Source organism: Lathyrus oleraceus, chromosome 2, assembly GCF_024323335.1.
Source record: "Lathyrus oleraceus cultivar Zhongwan6 chromosome 2, CAAS_Psat_ZW6_1.0, whole genome shotgun sequence".
Lineage (NCBI taxonomy): Eukaryota > Viridiplantae > Streptophyta > Magnoliopsida > Fabales > Fabaceae > Lathyrus > Lathyrus oleraceus.
In genome coordinates, this window is record NC_066580.1 from 8,590,820 (window position 1) to 8,613,029 (window position 22,210).

Consider the following 22,210-nt stretch of genomic DNA (forward strand, 5'->3'; position numbering starts at 1 on the left):
AATGATAAGAAGACCCTGAGAAGGCTGGCTGGAAGCTTTTACTTGAATCAGGATGATGTGTTGTACAAAAGGAACTTTGACATGGTCTTGCTCAGATGCGTGGATAGACACGAAGCAGACATGTTAATGCAAGAAGTGCACGAGGGTTCGTTTGGTACCCACGCTGGTGGTCATGCAATGTCGAAGAAATTGCTGAGAGCCGGATATTACTGGATGACTATGGAATCCGATTGCTTCAAATACGCTCGGAAATGCCATAAGTGTCAAATTTATGCTGATAAGGTGCATGTACCACCAAACCCGTTGAATGTCATGAACTCGCCTTGGCCGTTCGCCATGTGGGGCATCGATATGATTGGGAAGATTGAGCCAACTGCTTCGAATGGACATCGCTTCATCCTGGTTGCGATCGATTACTTCACCAAGTGGGTGGAAGCAGCTTCCTATGCTAACGTCACCAAACAAGTGGTTGCCCGGTTCATCAAGAAAGAAATTATCTGCCGTTATGGAGTCCCTGAGAGAATCATCACTGACAATGGTTCGAATCTCAATAACAAGATGATGAAAGACTTGTGCAGAGATTTCAAAATCGAACATCACAATTCTTCTCCTTACAGACCGAAGATGAATGGTGTTGTAGAGGCAGCTAACAAGAATATCAAGAAGATTGTGCAGAAAATGGTCGTTACGTACAAAGATTGGCATGAGATGTTGCCTTTCGCTTTGCATGGGTACCGTACCTCAGTACGTACGTCGACCGGGGCAACCCCCTACTCCCTTGTGTATGGTATGGAAGCAGTCCTACCAGTGGAGGTGGAGATCCCTTCTCTGAGGGTATTATTGGATGTCAAGCTGGACGAAGCCGAGTGGATTCGAACAAGGTTTAATGAGTTAAGCCTTATCGAAGAGAGACGGTTGGCAGCTATTTACCATGGGCAGTTATACCAGAGAAGGATGAAGCGAGCCTTTGATCAGAAAGTGCGTCCTCGGACATTTCAAACTGGCGATCTAGTTCTGAAGAGGATCCTTCCTCCCGGTACAGACAACAGGGGCAAGTGGACTCCTAATTATGAAGGACCATATGTTGTGAAGAAGGTTTTCTCCGGTGGAGCCTTGATGCTTACAACTATGGATGGTGAAGATTTTCCTTCCCCTGTCAACTCAGATGTAGTAAAAAAATACTTCGCATAAATAGACCCGCTGGACAAAAAGAATAAAAGAGTCCAGGCAAAAATGGGCATCCCGGCGAACCAAAAACAGAAAGAAAGGTTCGGGCAAAAGTTAGGGATAAAAATGAAAAATTGTACACCCGGTAAGTTGAAAACCCGCAAGGGAGGCTTAGGCAAAAATGGGTATCCCGGTGGATTGAAAACCCGAAAGGGCGATCCAGCCAAAAGAGGGATTAGAGCGAAGACTACAGTCTGAGTTATCTGTACTTCATCATGCTTCGTCAGCTGCCATCTCAAAGGATGTGATCGGTCCAGTCAGTCTTCTCGGAAAGCAAGGAATTGGGAGGAAACTGATGATCTATGAGTTATAACAGAGTTGGGAAACAGTGGATGCCGTGTTCACATTGCCATTAGGATAGTTTATTTTTCCTTTTGTGCGCAATTACCTCTTCCTAGGAATTGCTTCCTAATGTATTTGCCTTTTCAGGCACACTTTCAATCAATAAAAGTCGTTATTCAGATAAATTGCTCTCTCGTTTTTATTTTTACTGTTTTGTTTGCAAAAACGTCCGAATTTTTGATAAACATTGCATATAAAAACATGAAGGCTAAACAATGACGTGCAGAAAGATTAAAACATTCGAAAATCATTTTGAATGTTGAGGACACTTGAGCCTATCTTGTCCATGTACTCCCCGGGGCATCTGTTATTCCGTTGTACAGGTCGTCACCTATGAGTATTTTCCCCAGTAAGGTCGCCAGACAGAGTTATTTCCTGACTATGGATTGTTTAAGCCTTCCCCAGCGAAGCAGTTATCTCTCCAGCAGAGTTCATCCTACCAGTGGATTGGACGAGTTATCATAGCAGATCGATACCCGCATCCCCAGCTGAGTTGATCCTACTTGTGAATATTGCGGGTCGTCCCCGGCGGAGTAGCAGTTTTTCCTCAAAAGCAGAGCCTATTTTTATCTGAGGTTTGTAGGGGCCTTATCCCCAGAGAGTTGCCTGGATTATCTCCCCCCAGCGGAGCATTTATTTCCCCAAAGCGGAATTTTTGTGGATTGATTGGGCTATTCCCCAGCAGTTTACCGTTGCTTTCCCCTAGCAGAGTTGCTTTTACTCCCCAGCGAGTTGCCTTGTCTTCCCCTAGTGGATTCGTATGGTTGGTTCCCCAGCAGTTGCCTTGTCCTACTCCCCCAGCGGATTTGTATTGAAGACTCCTCAGTACAGTCGTCCTGTGTATTTCTCCCGCAGAGTTCTTATCATATTGCATTGCATATAGTAATCATTGCATCCTCAAACTGCGTAGCATTTCCATCCCATATGGAGCATTACGCCATAGAAAAATTCAAACATATGCATTCATGTGTTCGAAACCACATCAGACCGTATCCCCCGGCAGAGGTGGATCATTTTTGTTCGACATCAGCACCAAGTCTGCTACCGTTGCTTCGACAGCATTCAGAATTGACTATCCCCACAGAGGTTTATTTCCTCACCCGATGGTGACAGAGGTTTATTTCCTCGCCCGATGGTGACAGAGGTTTATTTCCTCACCCGAGGGTGACAGAAAGCTTGTTTCTCCCCAGTGAGACCCCCAACAAGTGTTCAGCCTTGCCTCAACATGTCCCAGATATTGTTCATGTGATACCAGTAAGTGTCATGTCAGCACCCGCGTGTGTTCTATTGTTTGGTGTCGGTAAACGCCATTGTTTCGGTGTCGGTAAACATCGAGTCCCACCCAGTCATCGGTAAATGTCTGGTCATTCCTTTTGATGTCGGTAAACATCATCTTTCGATGTCGGTAAACATCGAGTCTCACCCAGTCATCGGTAAATGTCTGGTCATTTTTGGTGTCGGTAAACGCTATTGCTTCGGTGTCGGTAAACATCGAGTCCTCTTTTCAGTCATCGGTAAATGTCTGATAAATCCCCAGTAGAGTCATCGGTAAATGTCCTACCTGGTTTTCAGTTGCAAATATTTGTTTGTCCCTTCCCAATAAATTTCCCATCCCCAGTCATCGGTAAATGTCTGGTCATTTCTTTTGATGTCGGTAAACATCATCTTTCGATGCCGGTAAACATCGAGTTTCATCCCAGTCATCGGTAAATGTCTGGTCATTCTTTGTTCTTTCGCTAATAAAATCAGAAATCCCCAGAAGTCGTCAGTAAACGTCTTGTCTGGTATCACCACAAAGATTTTGTTCCTCCCCAAGCAGAGATGCCATCGGTAAATGGCCCAGTTTCTTCGATATCGGTAAATATCGAATTCCCAGTTGCAGCAGCCATCGGTAAATGGCCAAGTTGAAGTTGACATCGGTAAATGTCCAGTTTCTTTGAAGCCACCATCGGTAAATGGTCTTGCTTCCTTTCAACATCATTTGTTTCCCAGCAGCCATCGGTAAATGGTCGTGCTGAAGTTGATATCGGTAAATATCAAGTTTTAACCATCGGTAAATGGTTTCATTTTTTCAGAAGTTTGTTTTCCCAGCAGCCATCGGTAAATGGTCTCGCTGAAGTTGATATCGGTAAATATCAAGGTTCCAGTTCTCCAATCATCGGTAAATGGTTTTGTTTTTCTGAAGCTGTCATGCAGTTTGTCATCGGTAAATGACGTGGTTCCTTTGTATCATATCCAGTCGGTGCAAATTTCTACGGTTCTTTGGTATTCAATCCCTGTTTACCCTGAAAGTCTGACAGCCATTGCTATCATCCATTCGGGTCCCCAGTTGATTGAATAGGGGCAGCTGTAGCACCTCAAATTTGCACCTATCATTGTACATACCATCTCATATTAGGTAATAGCATATCATGATCCATTGCATAGCATTGCATTGTCCCCAGTTGCCTCAAGAGCAAGCAAGCAAGAAATTAGGTCAAACTGATCAGGAGATCAGTCAACCAAGCAAGCAAGGGTGTTTCTCAAAGAGCCAAAGGCCCTAGGGTTTGTCCAACAAGTTCACATGACTTGGAGGTCCATTTGAAGTGTTTAAGTCAAGGGTTGGATGTTCAGAAGCCATCAATTCATGCACAGACAGTCAGAAACCCTAGAAAGTCAAAGTTGGTCAACTGTGTTTGATTTTTATGGTTTTGATGGATGGAAATGGTTTGAGAGAGTTTATTCATGTCCCAATAGGCCTCATATATCATGGCAATCAACATCATTGAAGAATTTGAAGCCAAACAGAAAATTTCCAAAAATAGAAACTGGACCTGTAATTTTAACTGCCAAAAATGGAAACTTCTTGATCCTCAACTTACATCATGATACAAGCTTCAAATGAATTTTTGCCCAACATGAAAGTTGAAGATTTTGTTCTCCCATTTTCAAAAAGTCCAAGAACTCCCAAATCCCATGAATGGTTTGCAAGATATGATCATTTCACTTTCACTTTTTTTTGAACTTCAACAAGCCATATCTCATGAACCAAAAGGCCAAATTTAGTGGGGTTTTTTCCTACAAACCATATTTCATCTCCTCTTTCCAAAAATATAAATTTCATACACCAAAACCTTGCCAATCAAAATGGCATTTTTTGACTTGTCTCATTTAAAATTCAAGTGGACCAAAGGTTGACTTTTTGAATTAATTGTTTTCAGCACATTTGGCCATTTGGAATTGATTTAGAATGTCATTTGAGACTTTCCAAGGCCCAAAAATTCGTGCACATGCTATCACATACCACCATTTTGGCCAAAAGTGCAAAATTAGCAAATGGATTAAAATGAGCAAAACAAGTTTAGCATTCAATTAGCATTGCTTAAACAGATGGTATATATGCTATTTTCTGTCAATTGAAGCAACCCTAGCAGCTGCAAACATACAGAATCCTCTCATTTCTCTCATTGTCCATTTTTGACATTTTGAAAATTCTGCTCAAACTCCAAAAAGACTCGAGTCTCCCTTCATTGAATCATCACTAGGCCATCACTTGGAAGAGATTTGGGGCATCAAAACTCAGCTGTAAGCAGCCCTGATCCGACTGTCCTCTTCAAGCATCTCCCATGGCAGATTTGATTCAGAGTTGAATTGTTGTGTTTCAAGCTAAGCTTTCTTCACCTTTCAACCATTGGAAGCATAAAGAACCACTGTCTCAAGCATTTGCAAGCAGAAAGCTGTTGAATCTCCATCTGCTCTCCAATTTGGTAGGTTTTCGATTTACTTATTTTGCTAAGCCATGCCATGTTTAGTATAGATCCTAACATGCTGATCATCATGCACTTTGTCTCGTGTGAAATGGTCAAGTGGTTTGCAAGGAATCTGAAAATTAAAATTGATGTTCATATGCACTTCTGCTCGATTCTCTTTCAATAGTGTGTTCCCATGAAAAATGATGATGGATATGTCTTTACCATGCTTGAATGAACCTATATGTATGCTATTTATTCATTTCTGAAAATGTTTGTTCATGAGCCAAGTTTGACATTGAATCTTCTTCTGCTCGATTCAGAGTATGTGTGTTGTTTAAATGGAAATTGATGATAGATTGTTGTTTGCCATGCCATGCTGAATGTTTCTGTGTATTCATCTTGTAATCCTGGGAATTTTCATGAAACTTGATTGTTGGAGAAGATGAATGTGTAGTGTTACTGTAGCAAACCCTAACCATTTTTCCAGAAAAACTTGATTTCTCACGTGTATCCCTTGCCCTGTTACTGTGCCATTCCATACTGACCAATCACAACATTCCCTTGGCCGTCCCAACACGCTGTCGTTTTGATTAATGAGGTCCCAAATTACAACAATGCCACTCGGACCATTTAATTCAATATTATTTCATTTTAATTTCAAATAATTATTTCATTTAATCACTCAACTTGCAAAAATCATTTCTTGCTCATTTTAATTCCAAATTCAGTGGGAATTTTTGCATCATGTCCTGTTTGATGTCTAGTTTTTTGTCATGATTTTTAATGAATTTTCTGATCATTGGTTTTTAAATGGCCTTAGGGTTTATATCATGTGACCAAAAATTGTACATGTTGCCAATTCTTTTGTGAAATCATGTTGTTGCATCCATTTGATCTGAAATTTTTTGTGGTTATTCTACACTCATCCCTGTTTGTTTTGGTGTAAATATCATGATTTTATCATATGTGGATTGAGAGCTTTGAATTTTTGAAGTAGGGTGTGACAACTTGTGTCACACCATGAATGTGCCATTTGCTGATTTTAGTTTACATGCTCCATGACCTCCAAATGATCCAAATTTTTGCATGAGCCTTCTCTCGTATGTCTAGTTTATGTGTGAATTTTCTGGGATTTAATTGAGCTATTTTCCATTTGTTTGAGATTTTTCCTTCCTGCCTAGTCAATTGTTGACCTTGTGTGACACATCTGGCCATTTCATTTGGGAAATTCTCATGCCTTATTGTATGATCATGAAATTTTGCATGGGCATACTAGACATCTTGAGCTTTGCATTGGTGTTGACCCCATTCATTTCTCATCTGTTTTCATTTAGTTGTGATTTTTTGAAGTTGACCCATGTTTGTTTGACTTCTTTGTGCATGTTTGAATTTGCTTTGACTTTATGATTTTCATTGACTGCCTTCCACTTGTCCAAATGCAATGAAATTTGACATGCTTACCATGCTAGATGTTAGGATTGAGTATGATTTATTTGATGATTTTTGAAATTGTTTGAGTTGACTTTTGATGCAAGTCATTCTGTTGACTTCCTTGTGCTTTCATTTGCCATGTTTTTGACTTCCTTTGCTTGTGAATTAATGATGATGCATGATATGAACATGAACCCAATTGTGCTTGCTTCTTAAATGTTTGAACTTGACTTTGGTTGACTTTCATTTGTTGCTTTGACTTTTTTCATTTGTTTTTGACCCTAGGCTTGTCCTAGTGGTCTTTTGGGCTTATGATTGAGTTTATATTTCAGGTTAAGCAACAATGCCTCAAAGATCATACAAATTTGGTTGAGTTTGATTACATATCATGTGCTAACCCTTGTTTTGTAGGTGGCTTGACTCATTTGACTTGAGTTTGTGCTTTGCACATTGGTTCCTCTGTGTTGACTTTTGTTTACCAATTCCTTTTGCTTTAAACTGTTGAGCTGTATACTGATTAGTTTGACTATTTCAGGTACCCTTAGTTGCTTAAGTTCTTTGAACTTGCTTTGCTTTGCTATTTAGCAACTTTCTTGAGGTATAATTCCTTTTTCTTCATGTAGTCTGGAGACCCGGCCTGTTATTTGGCCGGGCAAACTGTCTGAAGTCCTCCTTAAGAGGCAATGCTTGTGTATGTTTAAATTGTCCTTGTATAGAGTCAAAGACCTCCTAAGTGAAGAGGCAATTGGCAGAACCCAAGGGATAAGCAACCTATCCCCTGCTATTCAGTGTGTCTTCTGTTTTGCTCACACCATTGTGTTGATGCATTACAGATAAAAACCCAAGATCTTGTGCAATTGCGCAGTTGAGTCAGTATCTAATGTGTAGAAGGGTTCCCACTTTCTGAACCCACACATTCTTGTCAAGTGCTCTCCCAGGCCAGGGATAGAAGCAATGAGGCACACCCCTCATCTCCTTTCATCTGCTTCACCTTAGCTCTCAATGTCAAGGTTAGGAGCACACTTACCCAGTTCCAGAGGTTTGTTTGTTGAGGTTGATACGACCCCTCGACTAAAACCTAACCCATGTTTGAGCCCCCCTTGTTGGTGTGTTTACTTTATGCTGTATGCATTTGTGTGTGCTTATGTGGTGTGGTCATATCCCCTAGGTTGTTAGACTCCGCGTAGTCTCGTTTGCATGTCAATTAAGGTAGCACGGTTCCTTCGTATAGGACTTCCTTTCTTGCTTGTTGCTTCTTTAAAACACAAACAAACACCATTCCCTCTTAAGGATGCGTTAACTCCTTCTACTACAGATGAGTAAGTCTCCAAAGGTCGAGCATCAGGTAGATTGTGCAGTGACGTTGTCCACTTAAAAAACACAAACCAACAGTAATTGTTTTTCCGAACTACGACAACTCTGATTCTCATGTCCAGATGAGATACGTAGGCACGAGATGCGATTTCTTGTCGAGTTTGACTAACCACTAACACTAATTCTTTTCTCTCGCCCTCGTTGCGATTGAGACCTCCCCTTTCTCTTGCCCTAGTTGCAATCGAGACCCTTGCTTCCTGTGCAAGTCATGTTTAGGATAGGTTGGCCCTTGTGCCAGTTAGCTAGAAACCTTAACTTAGGGTTGACTTTGCATGACAACATCTAGGCTCGAGTCGTAGTCTCCCTAGTGTTGTGTCTCCCTCTGTTATCTGGTTAGGCTAGTCCTTTTTCCCTTTGAAGGGGAACTACATCGCCCTGATCTTCACACCAGATGAAGTATGTAGGCAGGAGATTGAGCTGATCTCTCCGGGCGCCCTTTTTCTTTCTCAACCCTTTGTGTCTTAACCATCCTTGCGTGTGTTTGTTGGTTCGGATGCTGATGTAAGTCCAGTGATTGGCATTCGGGCTCCACGTTTGCCTTTGCCTGCTTTTGTTTGTGTGCGTGTCAGCCGAGCTACGAATGCTCTGATTCTTCTCTCGTCCGAGAAGATACGTATGCATAGGATGCGATATCCTAGCGAGCATGTGTCGTTTCCCCAGTCCGAACTACTTCGACTCTGATGTCTATGCCTGATAGACTAAGTAGGCCCAGGATTCGATATCCTGCCGAGTCAGTCTCAGTCAGTTTCTTTTGTCTCTTTTCAGCCAGTGTGTGTGAGTTTGAGCAGTGTTTAGCAACCAATATTCTTTCCTATTGTGCGTGGATCCCGTAGAGTACTACGGATGTGTAGGGATGCTAATACCTTCCCTTCGCATAACCGACTCCCGAACCCATTCTCTTTGGTCGCGAGACCATGTTCTTTCCTAGGTTTACTCTGAGCGTTTCCTTTCCCTCTTGTGGGATAAATAACGCACGGTGGCGGCTCTGTTGTTTCTTTCTTTTCCCGCCGGTTTTTCGCGTGATGCGACAATGGGTCCATGAAACATGTCAAAGTAACCTTTCAACTTTTGTTTGGAAATAGTTTTCATTAGATCAAAATCTTTGTATTTCAACTCATCGAAATCATTGATAGCGAACAAAAGATTTTCATCTCCGTTGATGGTTTTTGTAGACATTTTTTGAATAAAAAGAAAAGACTTTTAAACTATATTTGAAAACACAAAGAGATGGAAATGAAATGAGACATGGATAATATAAATAAATTGGAAAAGAGAAAGTGAAACAATCAGAGAAGCTCAAACGCCTCCTTGAAAATCCAAAAGATACATTACGCTTTGAATAAGGATGATCATTACTATTCTAGTGATATGATTACAAGGTGCGCTGTTTTATTTTTTAAAAATATAAAAACCACATATTACCTCGATTTTTTCATATTACCGAAGGGAAAAACCACAAATTACAAAAAATCCAGGAACCTTTCTTTTTTATTATATTTTTTTATTTGTAAACTAAATGATCTATCTCGTCGGTTGCCCTAATAAACTGGAGATAAAATAATCAGATTTTACTATAAAATAATCATATATTGTTAATATTCTTTGTAATAAATGAAATGTTAAAAAATAAAGGTTATTTACCTCGTTTTTCTATTAAAACGAGGGTTAAAGTATTTTATCTAAACTTTAAAAATCGTTAGTGATTCTATTGATCAAATATTTGTCGCTCATTTCATGACTATCAACGCTCAAGATACTACTATTAGTGATTTGCATGAAACATAATAGCGCTTGAAACTATCTACATCCACCTCTTTAAGGTTTACAAGATTATTTGCCATGAAAAGATCACTAAGATTGATTGCAAGAGCAGTAAATTTTTTGGGTTTAAAGTTTATGTTCTTAAATATTTATTTGAGTAAAAATCATTTATTTATCTAATCTTTTTTATCAATCTTTTTTTATATCAAAAACAAATCCATGCGAGGTAAAGTCATTGAGAATATAGTCGCACCCAACATTGATCTTGTCCAAATATCAAGGATTTGAAGATCTAACATATGATTTCATGGACTAATTAATTTTTATTTTAATATTTTGTGCAAACACTGTAATATTCTAGATAAACATTGTAGTTTGTAAACAAATTATTTTATTAATATTCTGTGTAAACAATGAAACGAGTTTTAATTAAAACAAACAATATATCTTACCCCTCGGCTTTGTGGATAAATCGAGAGGTATGAGGTGTTGTTTTTGTAAATAACAATAGTACAAATGCTAGGGTTCAAAATCATGCACAAATATCTTTACCCTTCGGGTTTTCTATAACCGAGGTGCTAAGTGGTTACTTTTCATGACGACCTTCGTTACCCCGCATGTGTAACTGAGGTAAAAGCCATTTCGCGTCCGACGTGAGACATGTTCTTTGTAGTAGTGAAATCCCCTCACACGAGTTATTCAAGGTACACTTTTTTATCTTCTCTTTTCACTCGGGTCATCTTGAATTCTGAATTGAATTAGGTGTTGGAGTGCTAACCTTGCAGGTCCATCCTTGCACCAGTATATCAGAGAACAACACTGTCGGTTCAAGTTTTCTCATCACCATCTTACACCTAATTCAGGTTCCATGAAAGACTTGGTTGGGCCAACCTATACGAGAATTCTAATTCTAATCCCATGATAAGCCCCTATTGGTCAAAAAGAAATCTCACCACAATATCTCACATCAATAACATCACGCGCCAGAGAGAAGGGCCTAATTGAAGCCCCTACAATCAAAGCCCTCCATACCCATTTATCAAAAAGAGTCGAACTAAAAAGAAAAAAAACGCACCCTAAATCATACCCTTTTTGAGTCCTATACACTATGAAACACAAACTCGACACATACACTAGGACACGACACAAACACAAATGCTCTCACACCTATAATATAAAAAATATAGGACACCAACGCCGCTACATATATAATAGTATTTGGGTTTCATTTATTCCTATATTATTTAAATAGTTGAAAATATTCTATTTAAATGTTTTTAATTTTTCATTGATAATATTTCTTCAATACATATTTAACCTTTTTAAATGTGTGATATTTGTTCAAGAAATGTACCTGGTGTATTGAAGCAAAGAGAATAAATATATATTTTTTTATGAAACACATGTCTGAATTGTCAGACACATATTTTACGAGTGTCATACGAGTATGAGACATTGATTCTTAAAGTGTCGAATCATAGAAAAATACCATTTTTCTGGGGGCATATGTTTGACTTTTCTATATTTCTTTAACTTTTCAAACCTATTTTGTACGAGTGTCATACAAATGTCAGAAACCGATGTATATCAGACACCGTTACACACTAGTATATGTGCTTGATAGCCTATACATTACTGAATATGAATATGAATTACTAGTTCCTAATATTTTCTAAACAAAAATATAAGCGTGTACACTGAATAAGCTAGGCTGGGTAATATTCTTAGCTATGCTATTAGCTAAGTAAGATTTTAAAAATGATCTATTATCCCGTAAATGACCGCAATAGAATGGTCGATACCGATATCATTATTTATTGTTTTTATGATATAGGTCATATTATCATTAATTTTATAGAGCGACCGTTGCAATTAATATCGTAACGTGTACCAACCAAAATCATAAAAGTCTTTACGTGACTTGAACGTTAAGAAACATCACAATCTGATTAGGTACTTACATATATATATATATATATATATATATATATATATATATATATATATATATATATATATATATATATATATATATATATATATATATATATATATATATATATATATATATATATATAATGATATACAACAGCTATAGCAAGCCATCATCTATCATTTCTTGTGAAATGATACATTCCTTTTAGTTTAGTTAGTGGATCCTCTGATTAATCATGATTAGAGCAAATTGTCACCCTCATATAAATAAAACTGTCTTTTTAAAAACTACTAATTTTTTATGCGCAACATAGATTAATTGACAATAAAACTCTCGCTTAAGAGTTTTAAAGCTGTTTCATTTTTACAGTTGAATTGAAAGATATTCAAATCTTTCTGTTTGCATGGTATCATGGTAATCATATTATTATTCTCATGTAATCTTGTCCTTTGGTGACATAGGGGAATAATTACTAGCCTCACAAGAAGCATGGTCAAATGAAATAAGATGATCCTTGTTTTAACTAAATCAGACCATTACTAAATGCCGTCTAGCATCAATTCTTAGATCTTCCTTCATTTTTCTAATGAAATCTTCAAACTTTTTGTTTAACTCTTCTGTACTTAATATACTACTTTCTTCTTCTTCTTCTACATAATCTTCTTCCACTTCTTCTAATAGTTCAACATCTTCTTCTTCTTCGTCATCTTCATCAAATAGTTCAACATCTTCCTCTTCGTCATCTTCATCAAATAGTTCAACATCTTCTTCTTCTTCTTCACCTATCAAAATTATCTTTTCTATATTTTCTTCTTCTACTCTTTCTTCCTCTTCTTCAGCACTTTGTTCATCTGGTTCACTAGTTCTCTTCTCAGCTTCTCTCTCCAACATTGGCTCATTGACCTCAACATCAAAGATATGAGATTGTGAACAATCTTCTTCTTCCTCTTCAATATACTGTGATGATGATAAAACTTCGGCGTTATTTGAAGTTTTATCATCATCAGCATCACAAGATGAACCTGAGAAAGATTTGGTTAAACCAACAAAAACAAGGAGACCATTACAAAGAAGAAACATGCTGTTCTTGTCTATGTTGTGAGTATAGAGTTGAAAAGGTAAAGTAGAGAAATAGAATTTGAAGTAATGAAGGAAAACAAATAAGGAAGAAGGTGAAAAGATGAAGGAGAACACTGATATTGAAATGAATAATTGTGTCAATTTAATTAAATTGGAATTAGCTTTCATTCCGTGAATCAGGATTGATATATTTTGGTCTTTGAGTTGACAACAAGTTTCCATAGTGTTGAAGAAATGAGAGATGGTTTGGTGAATTAAAGGCATGAAGGACTCATTATATATAGTGGTGGATGGTGTGTGGAGAGGGTGTCTCTATTATTACTTTTGTTGGTTTCTGAAAAGAATTTAAAGACTGTGCAACAAAATCTAGACCCATAAAATCATAGTATCTCATAAAATAGATGTTTCAAACTCTAATTTATAGAATTAATTCAAAGTATATATGGTATAATATGAATTCCAAGTTGAATTTTATTGTTAATAGGTGCATAAAAATATATATGACTTATACCTTAAAATTAATAGTCCGTATTTTGTTCATATAAATGTGAATAGTTGCAAAATTATCATTTGGCAGATGGCATGTTAGGCAGTATGACAAAGATTACATCTATTCATGAAGATATTTTTTGTCCTGTACCTGATAGGTACTTGAAGGGTAAGTAGTAGTATTGAGTTGTCATGTATTATTTGTCATAGAAATTTGCAACTTTTATCTTCTTCGTATTGAACAAATTGAGGTTTGATTGTCAAGTAGCATTCAGGCTATTCAAATTGAGGGGGTGATGCGGCAAAACAAACAATATTCAAAATTAATAACAACGGCCAGGCATAATGATCTTGGTGGATTTTTTTTAAAATAATTATTTAAAAAAAAAATTCTAAAATAATCAATATTTTAAAAAAATTACAGAAATAGTCATGTTTCAAAACAGATGCGTCAGTTGAAACAGATGCGTCAGATGAACTGACGCATCCATTTTGAAATAAGAGGAGATGTCACTGGTGCTGGCGCATGCTTTCAAAGCATTGCAGGGAGGCGCCAGCAACCATGGAGCCTATGCTTGGACTTTGGTGTATGCGCTAATTCATCTGGCGCATACAACATTGTATTTTTTTTTAATTTTTTTAAAATAAATAATGAAATATAATATTAAAAATATTTATTCATGATATAATAAAAGTTACATGCGATTGATAAAAATTTAATGACCGGTCCGATCGAAACGTCTCCTTGTTCCACATTCAGGTGTGTTAGTTTGTCTTCGAGGTCTCCCACGATTTTTCTGAGGTGTTTGGGGTCTTTGTGTGCTGACCTGATCCAATGATGGATGGTGTGAAGGTCCGACGGAAGTTCCAACGGTATTTGATAGATGTGTCATCATTTGTTTCCAATAGTCGGGGGACTCTGGCCAACGACGCTTCCATAATGTAGTTAGGTGCCTATGTTGTCGTAGTTCGGTCGATGTAATTGGGTGAATTGTGGACGGTATAGTTGTTCGAATTGGGACATTGAATCGTTTTGGAAATGAAGCAATGGTTCTTGGGGTGTACTATAGTTAAACAATGGTTGGGTGTTTTGGTGATGGGATGCTTGGGTGGTCATTGGTGGGGGGCTACGATGACGTGACTCATATGAATCATATGGGCTATAGACGGTTGTGGTTGATGCGTATGATTGTTGGTAGGTAGGGTTTGATTCTTGGTTTTGTGGTTAGGGGGGTGGCATGAATGGATTGCGGGGTTGGGTGTTTGATTGTTAGGTGAGTGGTATGAATGGGTTGCGAAGTTGGGTGTTTGGTTGTTGGGTGTATGTGTTAGGTTGATGGTGTAAGGTTAGATAGCTAGGACAAATATTGTTGAAAAAGTGTATGGCAATTGGGAGGAGTCTTACAAACAACTTTCAAAATACTTGTTAGCTCTTAAACAGTATGCTTCAGGGACTATTGTCAAGTTGGAAATGTTGCCCGTGTATACACCAGACGGGACGTGTGCTATTGGAAATGGAATATTCCACCGTCTCTTCTGGGCCTATCAATCCTGCATCAAAGGTTTTTCTTTTTGTAAATCTATTATACAAATTGATGGTACATGGTTGTATGAAAAATACAAAGGAACGTTACTGATGGCAGTGACACAAAATTGCAACATTAATATTTTTCCAATCGCCTTTGCCCTTGTTGAAGGGGAGACTGCTGAAGGATGAAGTTTTTTCCTAAGAAATCTCCGATTGCGCGTTGCACCCCAACCTAACTTATGTTTGATCTCCGACAAACACCCTTCAATTATCAGTGCATATAATAACATTGATAACGGCTGGCAGGATCCTCATTCGACGTATGTCTTCTGTATTAGACATATTGCTCAGAATTTTATGTGGGAGATCAAAGACAAAATGGTGCGGAAGAAGGTTGTGAATGTAGGTTACGCATTATCAAAACCTTCTTTCAAACACTACCGCGAAGAAATAAGATTGTTAAATGCAGATGTAGTACGGTGGATCAACAATATTCCATTGAAGAAGTGGACTAGGGCATACGACAACGGTCAACGTTGAGGCCACATGACAATAAATCTTGTGGAATCAATGAACTCGGCCTTCAAAGGCATCTGAAACCTACCTATAACCGCTCTGGTGCAAACAACATATTTCAGGCTAGGGGCACTGTTTGAGACCAGACGTTCCAAATGGAGTTCAGGGTTGCAATCTGGGCAGTTGTTCAGTGATGCTTCAATGAAATTCATTAGACATGAAGTTGTCAAAGGAAACACACACGTCGTCACGTTGTTTGGTCATACTAAAGGTTGGTATAGTATTGCTGAGTCCATGGATCACAATGAGGGCATGTCGATGAGACAATACAGAGTGGAACTAGATAGAGGTTGGTGCGACTGCGGAAAGTTCCAAGCCTTTCGTACGCCCTGCTCCCATGTTATTGCGGCATGTTCAAAGATTCGAAGGGATCCATCCTACTTATTATCTGACGTTTACAAAGTCATCGGTCTATCAAATGTTTACAAAATTAGTTTTTCCGTAGTGGCAAAAGAGGATTACTGGCCAGAATATCAAGGGAACATTGTCTGGCACAACAAAGTTATGCGAAGGAAGAAAAAAGGTCACCCAAACAGCATCCGTATTTGAACCGAAATGGATACGGCGAACAAAATGGTTAGACTATGTAGTTCATGCCATCAGCCAAGTCACAATTGTACTAACTGTCTTAGTGTTGGAACGAGCGCAACAAGATAAATTCACATGTACCTTTGTTGTAATATATAAAAAACTAATTTTATTTCATATTATAAGTTTGTGAGGAAATACCATTACATAAACAATAACACAAACAACTAAAACAATTAAAATACCATTACAACAACTAAGTGATTACAACCATCAAAACAATTTTGAACATGTAATGCATCATCCTATGAACGTCTCTGTCAGTCTTAATATTCACCCATTCACGCACTTCTCCATTTTGGTTGAACGTGGACACAAGTCATTGAATTCTTCTAATCCTTTCACCATCTCTAATTTCTCCATCTAACCGGTTGTTCAACGTCCGATTAAGACGTTCAAACGAATCTATATTCCAAAGTCGAATCTTTGTCGGAGACGCAACGACGAAAAAGATTAACTCGGTATTTCGCTTATGTATTCAGACATGGTTAAAACTCAAAAACTTGAAGGAGATTGAAGTTGAATGAAAGAAAATGTGGTTGTAGGGTAAAAGTTGTGTGAAAAATATGGTTGAAGGGCGAGGTATTTGTAGAGAAGTATGAAAATGCATGCGTCAAAGGGCTAGGCGTCACACATGTTAACACATGTAGGCGCGAGAAGCATGGGCGCAAGCACATGCATGCGCCAACCCCCTTGGCGCCATCATGCATTGCTTTTAAAGCATGCGCCAATGGTGTTGGAGTCTCCTCTTGGTTCAAAATGGACTGGTGCATCTGTTCTGAAACGTGGTTATTTCGGTAATTTTTTTAAAATATTGGTTATTTTAGATTTTTTTTTTGAAAAAAATGGTTATTTTAAAAATAAAATATCGATCTTGGTTGATAATAATAAGATTTAAATTTAAATATATTTTTGGTCCCTCTATTTTAAAGTTTTTTAAAATGTAGTCTCCATTTTAATAATCAGTCAAACTTTACATCACTTGAGATTTGATTGATTCCCCTTTACTTTTGATTAAGTGATAGTGATGATTGAGATAAAAAAATATTTTTAATTATGTGACATTGATGACTAGATTATCTTATTATTGAATATTATTTAATTATTAAATATATTTATTAATTATTGGTTGGTAAAATTATATATTATAATTATTTAAAGAAAATTTTAAAACAATAAGTTTGGGCTTCTAGACAAACTGTGTAAAGTCTATCCACACAAGCCCACAAATTTTTACTAACTCTGTTTGTTTAGTCTATATAAACGTTAAAGTTCTCTTTGCAAAAACGACGTAGAAGAAATAAATGATCTTATCAGTGGAAACATTGTTTACCAGATATACTTTTCTTCCCATTTCAAAGTGATCTCATCAGTCATAACATCACAAACACACAAACTCAAGCTCTACTATTTTCACGATGAACTGTTATATATGGAGAATTCGGGAGCTTACAATTTTTAATGTAAACAAGTGTGAATATTCACTGCATTGTAAACTATAGTAGGAGAATTTGTAAACAAGTGTGAATTTTCTCTCTCTAAGATTTGTTTGAAATGGAGAGTTTGGAAACACAACAAGAGCAACAAAACCACTCACTACCACTCACAGAATGTCTTCTGCTAGAACAATTAGGAATCTGAAAAATGATATTGATCACATCTAGTGCTTGTTGGGTCAACGTGAAGAATGAAATTTATTTGTTTGTCCCACATCGTTCTTTTAGATTGAGTTTTAATATTTTTAAATTAAAAAGTTACTACATGAAATATGGGCCATGAAAGGCGGTACAAAATGGCCGCTTAAATTTGTTGATTAATTGTGTTAAAAAATATAATTAAAATTTTAAATAATTAATTAATTTAAGAATTAAATAATAAAATAACTTAATCATCAATGCCACGTAATTAAACCTAATCAAAAGTAAAGGGGGACCAACCAAATCTAGTTCATGGACAAAAAAACTTATTTTTAAAATAAGGGGACTAAATTTTAAAAAACTTCAAAATAGGGGGTCAAAAGTGCATTTAAGCTTAATAATAATAATGGATGTATAATGAGGGTGGGTACAATTAGCCATGAAATTTTGAGTTAATAACAATATAGATATTGTTAGTCTAACAACAGGGTCGATCCAATCAATTCAGAGGCCCTGTACTAATTTTAAAAATGGGTCTAAATATATATATATATATATATATATATATATATATATAATTTTAATGATTAAAAATGACAAACAAAAGATAAAATTATATATTAACCAAATGAAGTACCAAAAAGTTCAAAGGTATTGTTTAAACTACTAACACCATTTCTTACAACTTAAATTATCTAACTACATAAAAAGTGTCTTCCTACGAACACTTTTTGAAACAAAATCGTCAACTAAGTCTTCATATTTTATTGTCTCTAAAATATCATTTTTAATAGCTATTAATGCCAATCCATTACGCCTTTCTTGTGATATGGTAGACTGCAAGTAAGTCTTTAACAACTTCAATTTTGAAAAACTTCTTTATGCAAAAGCAACTGTCACAGGAATAGTCAATAAGATTCTATATGCAATAACTGTATTAGGAAAGCAATCCAAGCCTTTTAAAAATAATAATATATCAGTAGGTCTTATGGTTTCTTCAGGCAACATTTCTCTTAGTAACTTCAACTCTGCAAAAAATTCATTCCCATCAATATCAGATTGCTCATTATGTTTCAATGCCTGCTCAAAGTTAGTACAACAAGACTTCAAAGTTGCATCATCTAATGATTGTAACTTGTGAGAAGTAAACAAGAAACCAAAAATACTTTCATACTCTTGGTATTACTCAAACCTCTTATTAAGAGAAACAACGACTTGATCAACAAGGTAAAAAAAATAATTAACCCTGAATGATTCTTCTTCTGATAGCTCGACTGATGGGATATTCAAATTCTCATCAAGTTGCCTTTTTCTTTTAATTATACGCCTTTGAGGAAATATTGGGACAATATTCAATTCCCCCGCAATTTCCTTAGCATTAATCAATACCTTATAAAAACCTGTTTCTCTATATCCCTCAAAATATGAAATCAACCCCTTAATATTTTGCATAGCAACATCAATAAGCATATCCTTTTCCTGTAAAAGCTTGCTAACAGAATTAATTGCAGATAATATTTTAAACCAAATAATTATAGCCATCAAAAACTCAAAATCACGAAGCTCATTTGTTGCTAAGGATTTAGCTTCATTTTGTATTTTAGAATCAAGATCATTTTCTGACACTTCAAGCAAAGCTTCTGTAAATTCTAACATTTTAGTTCTTATAGCTTTGACACTTTCTACACGACTCTCCCAACGAGTGGATGACAATGATTTTGGAGTCAACCCTTTTACATTATCTTTCAAAATTTGTCATCTCTTAGTAGAATTGGCAAAAATTGTATAAATGCGTTGAACAACTCCAAAAAAATTCCTAGCTTTAATACAAGAGTTAGCCATATCACACAATGCCAAATTAAGACTATGACAACCACAAGGAGTATAAAAGGCTCTCGGATTTATGTCTAAAAATCTCTTTTGCGCACCTTGGTGTTTTCCTTTCATATTGGACCCATTATCATAACCTTGCCCTCTCACGTCAAATAGGTCGAGACCAAGTTCTTTCAATTCATTTTGTAAAACATCAAAAAGCCCCTGACCACTTGTATCATTCACATTCAAAAATCCTAAAAATGATTCCTCAATACTAACAGAAGCTGAAGAAATATCCACATATCTTATTATCAAAGACATCTGCTCTTGGTGACTAACATCAGGAGTACAATCAAGTATCACTGAAAAATACTTTGCCTGTTTGATTTTTCTAATGATTTCAATTTTAATCGTAGAACCAAGCAATGAAATCAACTCATTCTGTATGTTATGCCCAAGATAATGAATATGAACTTTTTGAGTTGTAACACGTCTAACATGTTCTTGGATGATTGGGTCAAATTCAGCTAATATTTCAATCAAACCCAAAAAGTTTCCTTTACTATCTTCGTACAATTTCTCCTTAGAACCATGAAAGGCTAAATTATGTTTAGCAAGAAATTTCACTATTGAAATAACTCTTTTTAAAATATTTTTCCAGTGATCCTTTTCTTTCTCAATTAATCTTTGAGTTGTTTTATCAATAGTTTAAATTTTTTTGCAGCCTTTTGCGATACTCATACCAAGTAGTCATATTTTTAACATGTTCCATGCCTAACTCGTGCTATTTAATTCTTTCACCAACATGTACCCAATCACTCTAACCCTCATTTGCTAATTGTCCCCTAACAATCCCATTTTTAAAAACTTTACAACAAAAATAAAATACTCTATCAAGCTCTTTCGAATAAACGAGTCAATCTCTATCACACACCTCTCCATTTGCTAAAGCTCTAGTATACAAATTAGCCGTAAAACGTCTATTCAAACTATCTCTAGAACCCTTCACAATAGAATTATCTCTTTTAGGACCTTTCACAACTAATAAATCAATCAGTTTAGGTTGAAGACGATCCCAATTTCTTGGATCAAATACATCATAATCAACATTATCATCATCATCATCATCGGCATCATCATCATTATTAACTTCATCAACAATTGGCACACTATCAAGATTATCATTTTCAATGGGCACACTATTAAGATTATCATTTTCAATGGGCACGCTATCAAGATTATCGTTTTCAATGGGCACACTATCAAGATTATCATTTTCAATAGGCACACTATCAAGATTATCATTTTTCAATAGGCAAACTATCAATATTATCAACATAACGACTTTCATTTGAAACTTGTGGTTCTTTGATTAAAAATTTATCAAGAGCTCCTACTTGAGATTGAATTAACTCTTCAATTTTTTTCTTTTTCTTACGTTTATCATTTCCATATTCAAATTTTCTATTCTTAGGAGGCATCTTAGGAGGCATAATAAGAAAAATCTGAAATTTCTCACAATGTCTTTTGTGCCCGTCGATGATCTACTAATTATCCTGTTGTGAAATTGTGTTCCTACATCAATAACAAAAAAAATCAATTACATTAAATAAAAAAAATTATAAATTAATCATCAAAAAATATTAATAATTAAATCATGGAGAAAAGACTTTAATTAATATTCAATTATATTTTATTATGTTGTGTTCTTCTCTAATATAGTACCATAAAAAATTAATAATTATAAATTAAAAGCAAATTATAAGTTAATAGTAAGAAAATAAATTACATTTAATTAAATAAATTATAAATTAATCATAAAAAATATCAATACTAATACATACTAATTTTGCTTTGAAAGATTCCAAATTGCAATTTGGTCTTATGAGAAAAAGTAGGTATAAAAATCGTCACCAACACCAACAGTATTCTTGTTTTGAATTTTGATACTACTGAGTAGTATATACAGTATATTAGTATCCCATTTCACCCTAAAATTTTATTTATTTATATATTATAATTTTATAAAGAACACAAGTTACCTTCATTTCCACCATAAAATCTAAAATCTAAAATCTAAAATCAATATTGATACAGGAACTAAAATAGGATTTCACCCTAAAATTTAAAATAAATCTAAAATTACTATTTTTTCTACCTTCAAAAGCAAATAATCACAATAAAAATAAATGGAAAGTAACTAATTGAATAAACTAACCTGATAAAAGAGAGGATTGAAAAGGAAAAATAAGATTTTTTTTCTGGTTTCAAACAACTCTAACAGAGAAAGAGAGAAGAGAATAACGTTTGAGAGGAGAGAGAAGTGAGAACGTGTGAGAAAGGAGAAAAAAACGTTTGGTTTCCAAATATCCTATTTTTTCAGTATTTAATATTTTATTTATTATATGTGATACAAAAATATTTTTATTTATTAACTTTTTTATATTCACTAATAATAGTTAATTTGAGGCCCCACAAAAAGTGAGGCCCTGTACTACTGCACAACTTGCACATGAAAAGAATCGGCCATGTCTAACAATAATTGTATATATTTGTAATTTCTATTTAACCCGTATAAATTAGGCATTAGGTGATATTAGTCACTAATAGTTGTAATGATGATTGTATTATATATACAAGTGAATATAATGAAAGAAATAATAAGAAGTTAGAATTTATTAGCATGGTATCACAA

At 35.8% G+C, this 22,210-nt stretch overlaps 1 protein-coding gene and 1 pseudogene across 1 annotated transcript; both read right to left on the minus strand.

Annotated features, from left to right (window-relative positions):
* Nucleotides 1–12,211: 12,211 nt before the first annotated feature.
* On the minus strand, nt 12,212–13,141 carry LOC127121051 (uncharacterized). Its single transcript, XM_051051667.1, has one exon. It carries the CDS (start codon nt 13,102–13,104, stop codon nt 12,331–12,333), a length of 774 nt encoding a protein of 257 aa, XP_050907624.1. The 5' UTR covers nt 13,105–13,141; the 3' UTR covers nt 12,212–12,330.
* Nucleotides 13,142–18,579: 5,438 nt separating this feature from the next.
* LOC127121616 (uncharacterized) lies at nt 18,580–21,008 on the minus strand (annotated as a pseudogene).
* Between the last annotated feature and the right edge of the window lie 1,202 nt (nt 21,009–22,210).